This window comes from Apaloderma vittatum, unplaced genomic scaffold (assembly GCF_000703405.1).
Source record: "Apaloderma vittatum isolate BGI_N311 unplaced genomic scaffold, ASM70340v1 scaffold21189, whole genome shotgun sequence".
Lineage (NCBI taxonomy): Eukaryota > Metazoa > Chordata > Aves > Trogoniformes > Trogonidae > Apaloderma > Apaloderma vittatum.
The window spans coordinates 2878-10362 of record NW_009733737.1 but is presented as its reverse complement, the minus strand read 5'-3'; the positions used below and the strand labels follow the sequence as shown (position 1 = coordinate 10362).

At 50.2% G+C, this 7485-nt stretch overlaps 1 protein-coding gene across 1 annotated transcript; it reads left to right on the top strand.

Annotated features, from left to right (window-relative positions):
• Positions 1–197: 197 nt before the first annotated feature.
• Positions 198–4398, top strand: SLC22A13 (solute carrier family 22 (organic anion/urate transporter), member 13; the record flags this gene model as incomplete). Its single annotated transcript, XM_009876030.1, has 8 exons — positions 198–396; positions 966–1134; positions 1463–1583; positions 2124–2218; positions 2536–2750; positions 3367–3475; positions 3598–3808; positions 4303–4398. Coding segments are annotated over 8 exons (1215 nt in total), but the record flags the coding sequence as incomplete, so codon positions are not given.
• Positions 4399–7485: the final 3087 nt, after the last annotated feature.

Genomic DNA, 7485 nt, shown 5'->3' with positions numbered 1-7485 from the left:
TTGTAAAAGAGTGTATACATAGATTGAATTTTTGTGAGGTATTCGAAGCGTTGGATGATTTCCAAGCTTCCCAGCGCTGCAATAAAGAAGTGCCAGCTTATCTATGTGTAGATAAGTTCTGTCGTTTCTGTGACCTTCCCTTTGAAAAGTCACAACACAATCACCGTGTAACCTGCTGGGCTCTTCACCATATCCAGGGTGGGTCTCCAGATACTGACTGTATCTTCCTCTTCCTCTCCAGGATCGGCCGCCGGCCAGTCATTCTGATCTCCATCTTCCTCCAGGGCTTGTTTGGTGTGGGAATTGCCCTTGTGCCCCATTTCTATGTGTACATTGCCTTCCGATGTGTTGTGGGGGCTTCGGTGACAGGGATCACCATGACAATACTGTCCTTAGGTGAGTAGGATGCCCTTGCCCTGAAGCAGACAGATGTGGCCTCTCGAGATGCAATAGGAAAGGTCTGTAAAGAAATAAAGATGACTGTATACGACTTGAAAAACATCATGGTGAGGACAGGTCTTGCTTTGCATTGTCCTTTGGCACTTTAGCATCTTCTCAACCCAGAGCGAGAGGCACAGAGAGCATCTCTCCTATGCCACTGCTCAGAGCTGGGCAAGGGAACCGCTCCCCGACTCAGCATGTCAGTGTGGGGAGAGAGCCAGTGGCTCTGGGATGTGATCAGTTTGGCCCCAGCCCTGCCCCAGTGAGGGGCTCTGTGAATGCTGGAAGCAAAGAGGTGACATACCTGAGCTTCATGTCCGCTTGCAGAGGACCAGGACACCCTGACGATAAGGAGAGGTGCATCTCGTGAAGCACTGGTGACTTGCATGTGTGACAGATGCCAGAGCTCTGACTGCTGACCTCACCTCCAGGAGAGGTCTTCTCCAGGGCAAACACCCTGTGAGCTCTTTCTGCAGGAGAAATCATTTGCATGGAGGACTCTGAACCTTCGTTCTTCATTTCAGCTACAGAATGGATCGGTGTCTCCTCCCGGCCAAAGGCAGTTCTCCTTTCTCACTGCTGTTTTGCCATCGGAGAGATGATTTTGGCTGGCTTGAGTTACGGCATTCGCAACTGGAGGCTGCTGGAGATTGCAGGATCTGCTCCTATATTTGCCTGTCTCCTCTACATCTGGTAAGTGGGATGTGGGCAGAGCCCATTGCAGCCATGAGAGCAGTGGATGTGAGGGGTGGCAGTGAGAAGGCAGCAGCTCAGGAGAGTGCAGATGCCAGAGGGACATCTGCAGAGCTCAGCACATCCCCCTGGGGCACTGGACCACTAAAAGCAGCAACTGCTTTGCTTCAGATCTTCAAATGTGACCTTTGGAGCCAAAATGTAAGGTATTTAGACCCCCTCCATTACATATCATGCCCATTACTTTCTGGACATAGTTGCAAGGAGATGGTGTGTGGGGAAACTCAGCACGTCACAGCAGCATCTTCTGGTTTCATCTCCTTGGCAGGGTGCTACCAGAATCAGCTCGGTGGCTGGTGATAAAAGGCAGAGTAGAAGAAGCTAAGAAGGTCCTGCAGAAGGCAGCATCCGTCAACAAGCGCACTCTCCCACCAGGAATTCTGCTTCTTGCCTTCAGAGACTTTCCTCTCTGCTTGGCTTTGTAGCAGCCCCTGGAGCCGAGGTCAAGTGATGATAAACATCTTCCCGTGCTGGCTGAGGGTGATTTGGGAATGGACTGGGGCTGACTTGAGCCTCCAGCTACGTTGCACAGAGACAAGGTCAGGGAAGAGGCGCAGCTGCTGCTGAGGGTCAGTCTGGAGCTTTCCTTGCGATATGAAGAGAACCCAAAGGCTTCCCCAGCTTTTCTGCTGTGAGGATCGCAGGTCTGAGCTTTCCCAGGCATAGATGTCTGAAGCAGGGTTATCTCCTTGCCCACCTTCTAGTCTTTACACAGAGGAAAGAGTCTTCCAAAACAACCACGTATTCCTCAAATTAGTGCGTTGGTTCCCAGAGCCCAGATGAAGCCCCACGGGGCTGCTCTCCTGCCCAGAGCAGTTTAGGGTCACCATCGTGTCCCACTGAGGCTTTGCAGTGGCTGCAGGTGGAAAAGGAGCTAGCCATGGGTTTCCTTTGCCTGGTTTGACTCTTTGGCTTTCTGCCTCTCGAAGCTGAAGCCTGAGAAACAGACCAAGTCTGGAAGTGCCCTGGATCTCTTTCGGAAGAAGCATCTCCGGAAGGTGACTTTAATCATGTCGTGTGCCTGGTAAGACACCCCCAGGTCCCCTCTTTCCAAACCTCTAGGTGAAGAAAGGAAGCGACTGATAGTGAGTCATAGCTGCAGATTCACTTTACTGGGCTTGGGTATTACTGATGGGTCTTTCTGTTTCTGACTATTCAAGATGCTCTGCATTTTATTGGAAAGGTTTAAACCATTCCAGCTTTGGCAGTCCTGTGGTATTCATCTGATTTTGTGTCCCCTTGGAAATGCTATGGCTTGATCAAAATGTTGTTACTGGAGATCAATATTGTATTTGTTCACGGCCAATAGACATGCTCAGTGCCACCCTGCCTGACTTCCAGGTTTGTGAACAGCTTTGTCTACTACGGGCTGAGTCTGAACGTTACAAATTTTGGTCTGGACATCTACCTGACACAGCTTGCGTTTGGAGCAGTGGAAATCCCAGCCCGCGGTGGTTGTATCTTCATTCTGCAGTGGTTTGGGAGGAGGAAAAGCCAGGCTGTTCTCCTGCTGCTGAGTGGTGTGGTGTGTCTGATCATCACTGCCATCCCTGAAGGTGAGCAACCTCTTCCCATCATGAGAGGACAACCTCTGGGACAGGGAGGCACAGATCCTCAACCCTTCCCTCGCTGGTGTAGATCCTGTCCTCCCTGCCGGGCTGGCTCACATCTCTCAGGGCTTGGGCTGACCCTGGTGCCATGGCCACAAGGGACTTGGCTGACTTCCCACAGTCCGTTCTGATCAGCGAACTTTTGCTGGCTGATTGCAGTAGGAGAAGGTAGAGCTGAGCCCAGCAGGTCACCTATTAGCAGAGTTTTCCTTTGGGAAAATTAATACATGGAGAGGTGAGATTCAAAACCCGCCTGGATGCATTCCTGTGCGATCTACTGTAGGAGATCCTTCTCTGGCAGGGGGGATGGACTAGATGATCTTTTGAGGTCCCTTCCAACCCCTAACATTCTGTGATTCTGTGATTCTGTGAGATGATGGATGCAAAGTGCGCTGAAGGTGGCCCACAGGCCAGAGCTGCTCCTCAGTCCATATTGAGGCACTGACAGGTGGTGGCTCCCTGCAGGTGACACGGTGGTGGTCTGTGCAACCCCAGCCTCTGTCCCCAAGTGGTCCTGGGCCCTCTCTTATCCCACAGTGGTGGTCTCTTGTTCTCCCCTCAGACCAGCCCGTGGTGACCACCGTCCTGGCCGTCATCGGCAAGTTTACTGCCTCAGCCTCCTTCTCCACTTCCTACGTGTACTCCGCAGAGCTCTTCCCCACGGTCATCAGGTGAGGTCTCCCCACGTGTCGGGGCAAGAGCCTGGGGTGTCCCTGTGGCCACACTTTGTCCTGTAGCATCCCAGGGGTTGCTGAGCCCTGCCCACACCTCTCACTGCCCCTCACTTCCCCAGGCAGACCGGTGTGGGGCTGTGCTCGATGTTCGCGCGGGTGGCGGGGGTCCTGGCTCCACTGATACTCCTCCTTGGCAAGTACCACCGGGCCATCCCCATGGCCATCTTCGGGAGTACCCCCGTGGTTGGGGGGCTGCTCTGCTTCCTGCTGCCTGAGACCCGCGGCACTGAGCTGGCAGATGACACGGGGGACAGCCACCCCCCTGCTAGGGTGAGTACTATCCCACGGTGCCTGTGGTGCCTCTTGGGCTGCGACGTGGAGTGCCAGGGCTGCAGGAGGCCGTTGGCGCTCCATGGGCTGAGGCTGGAGGTTTCTTTGAGGGCCTAAGGTGGTGGGAGGGCAGGGGGTAGGGCTGCCCCACTGTGGAGGGAGGGGAGGAGGTCCCATGACCCATGGTGGTCATCCCTTTGCTCCTGTCCATGGGATGGAAGGACTTCAGGAACATCTGGTGCTCCATTTTCCTCTCCCTTCCCTCCCCAAAGAAGGGCTGGTGCCTCTGGCTTTTGTCCTCTGGTAGGTTCCAGACCTCATTCCCTGCGGTACCCGATAGAATCGCACCCCGATACTTCTGTTCTCTTCCCGAGAGAAGGCTGTCCACAGGGGCCCATAGAGCAACTAGTGAACGGGTAACAAGGTTGCTGAAGGCTGCCATCCAGCTCATAAAGGGTCTGTCTTTGCTTTTAAACTCTTTTCTGTTCCATCAGGTCTGTGAAAATGCCAACAGCATCTCTGATAATGGACACATGAAAGGAAAAGATGGTAGCCAAGACAATGAGTGCACAAAGACTACTCACTTCTAGCTGTGGCTAAAAGGAACGCGGTGCTGTGCCGGCACCGTGACAGGCAGGGTCTCCATTTGCAGGACACCGCTACCTCTCAAGCATTCACTGACAATTCTTGGGTTTCCTCTTCTTTTTTTGCCTTCCTGTACCTCCCTCTATAGCTTGTCCTCAGGCACTGCATGCTGGTGTTCGCTAGTGCTCTTGCTGAAGAAAATTTGATGCTTTTCATTCAAGGGAAAAAAGAAAGAAATCAGAATACAGGCAACGTTTTCTCTTCCTTTTTCCTGTCCCGTCTCCAGGAATGTGAAACTAAACTTTGTCTGAGTGAGACATCTGCTAGAGCATTGCACAGACTTGCTACCAAGTTGTGTGCTCACTAAAGAGATAGCTAGAGCAGATGCAGCACTGGAAACAATCTCACACCTGCAGGAAGGAGTGATTTTTCTTCACTGTCTAACATGATCTCTTCACCCTCTCTTAAAAACACTCCTTTTTATTTTTATTTTTTTTTAAATTTGGGACCCACAAATAAGAAAAAAAAAAAGATGCAATGGAAAAACGGCAAGCAGTGAGCAAGGGTGTCTAACAGGCAGCAGAATTTTTGCCTTAGTGCTGGTGGCTTTGAATTTTTTGTGCACAGAAGATTGCGCTGTCAGGCTGCAGTGTAGGAACATGTTAATTTGTCTGTCCCAGGAAAATGAGAGACATTGTGGCATTTGGTCTCTTAGAAGAAAGTTCAAATCTTTCTGGGAAATATCTACTTTATTTCAGTCTATTCCTTCTTGCTATATCCATTTCTGTCTTTAAACACTTTAGGATTACTTTTGTTTTATACTATGAAGGAAAAAAACGGTGCTTTTCTTGTACTTCTTCTCCTCTTATCTCCTGTCCCTCAAGATGACTTTCTTTTACCACTGGCTTGGTTACCGATGAAGCTCAGAATTCATATAGTGGTGGTGTTCCAGCTTTGTCTGTACACAGCTCAAAGGCTGTTCTCTAGTAGGGTCCAGATTTCAATCAGACTTTATTTCTTCTCCCTGTTGTCATGCCTGCATGTTTTCCATGGATCAAAGTACCACATGGATACGCAGTTTGATGAAGACAGAGTTTTGGGTAAAATCATTGACGTGGGACAATATCCTGCCAGGAGGGGCTGCCTGTGGTGCCACCTTCTCGCTGGCACTGTTTTTCAAAGGATCTGCTGTCGTTCACCTGTTCAGTGACCCTGAGTATAGAGGAGCTCCGTTCTTTGCCTGAGGACACTTTCCTTGGCAAAGGCTGAGAGCTGCCTCCTTCAGGCTTTTAAGAAAATGAGACATTGAGGGTAAAGGCTGAGGGAAGAGTTTGGAGAAAAATGCACAGTTATTGAGTGAAACCACAGCTCCTTTTGGGATTTTTGCTCTGAGACTCGCTTTCAGCTCTTTTCATGAATAAAGGTGTCCAAGTACATCTGATGTACTTCTGCTTCCGTCTCATTCTTTTCTCCAGTAGGCTGGAGATCCATTTCAATTGCTTTTCTCTAGACTTGGTTAGTTTGAAGACCACTGGATGGTGCACTTTTGGCTGAAGAGCACCTGACAAAGGAGATGACCCCATAGCCAAAGGGAGGGAGCCAAAAGGCTGATGAGAACATGAGGACAAAACTGGGTAGCAAGGTTTAGCTGGGAAGAGCAGATGGAAGACCTTGATAGAGTGACTTACCAACCCATGACTGGAGGGCCTGGTGGGAAGGTGCTGAGGGTGGCAGTGGTGAGCGAATGCCAGGAAAGGTTTGCTAAGGCACGTCAATTAAAGTCCAAACCTTCTTCAGGCCCTGTTATATCAGATATGGGAGCGAGGCCTTGCTCCTGCACTTACAGCTGTCTGTGTTCGGGTCAGAACCCCTCGATCTCCATTTCACCTTTGGAGGAGACCCAAGTTCATGTATTGGAATCTCACCACTGCTGGAAGTTGGTCAGGCAGGGCCAGAGGTATCTCAGGTCCATGACCAGAGCAAATCTTGCAGAACGGGACCCAGCAGGGAATGGTGGAGGAGGTGAGGAGAAGCAGCATTAATGCAGCTCTCGTGACTCTGCAACAAGTCAGCACCAAAACCCCAGATCCCGCAAATGCCTTGTCCCATCTCCAGCCATGGCCACGTCCCCTGTGACACTGGGGAGATTTTGTGCACCAAAGCCAAAGCACAAAAAGAATATCACCTCCAGGCATGGCTGGACCGAACTTGGGACACACCAGCCTTTGAAACACTATTTACTGCAACACAAAGCAATTAGAAACAAAAGGATGCTACAAACCTGAGTGACCAGCCCTCTCCTTTGACCAGTAGTGCTGTGGTTTGAGGAGAGAGCTTCACGAAAGGGCACCAGACACATTCTCCGCTTGCAAACAAGTAGTATGAGAGTGGAGGCCACCCCTCTCTTTTGTATCTGTCACTAGATGGTACTAAAATGTTGTGGATGAGTTGGCAGCAGCCACCCAAGGTTGCTGTTAAAGGCTGACCATGATTGGGGAAAGCTGTCCAGGTGCCCACTCAGTTTGACTGACATTGAATTGCAGTGTACACCACACAATTCAGGAAACCTCACAGTTGCTAGTAGAGAAAATAAATACAGATTGTTCGTCTGAGGACTTGGAAGAAAAAAAGCCCTAATTGAACCAGGTCGTTCCGCTGTTTCTGCATTGTTTGTGGCTGATGGAAACCAAACCCATTTCCACCTACGTGTTAAATCACAGGCTTACAATTTCTGTGTAGAAAACACTCCAGAGCCAATAGCAGTTACAAAGGCCAACTGTGAAACAGTAGGAAAAACATAAAAATCAACACCATTTATTATTCACATATTGCATTACAAGTGTCTCTTATCAAACGCAGAGTATAATTTATATTATTCATGTAGAAACTCAACTTCAACACCACACAGAAATAAAAGCTAGCTACGTGTGTGACAGGGTTTCGGTGACATCCCGATCAAGCGTCGAGGCTCGGACCGACGCGGAAGCTGACGACCCAAGCGGTCAGTGCAGGAGGGACACGACCCGGCGCTCGCTTGCCCAGTTCTACCACTCTACTGGCGATTCTTTATTGCTGTAAAACACGACAGGGGT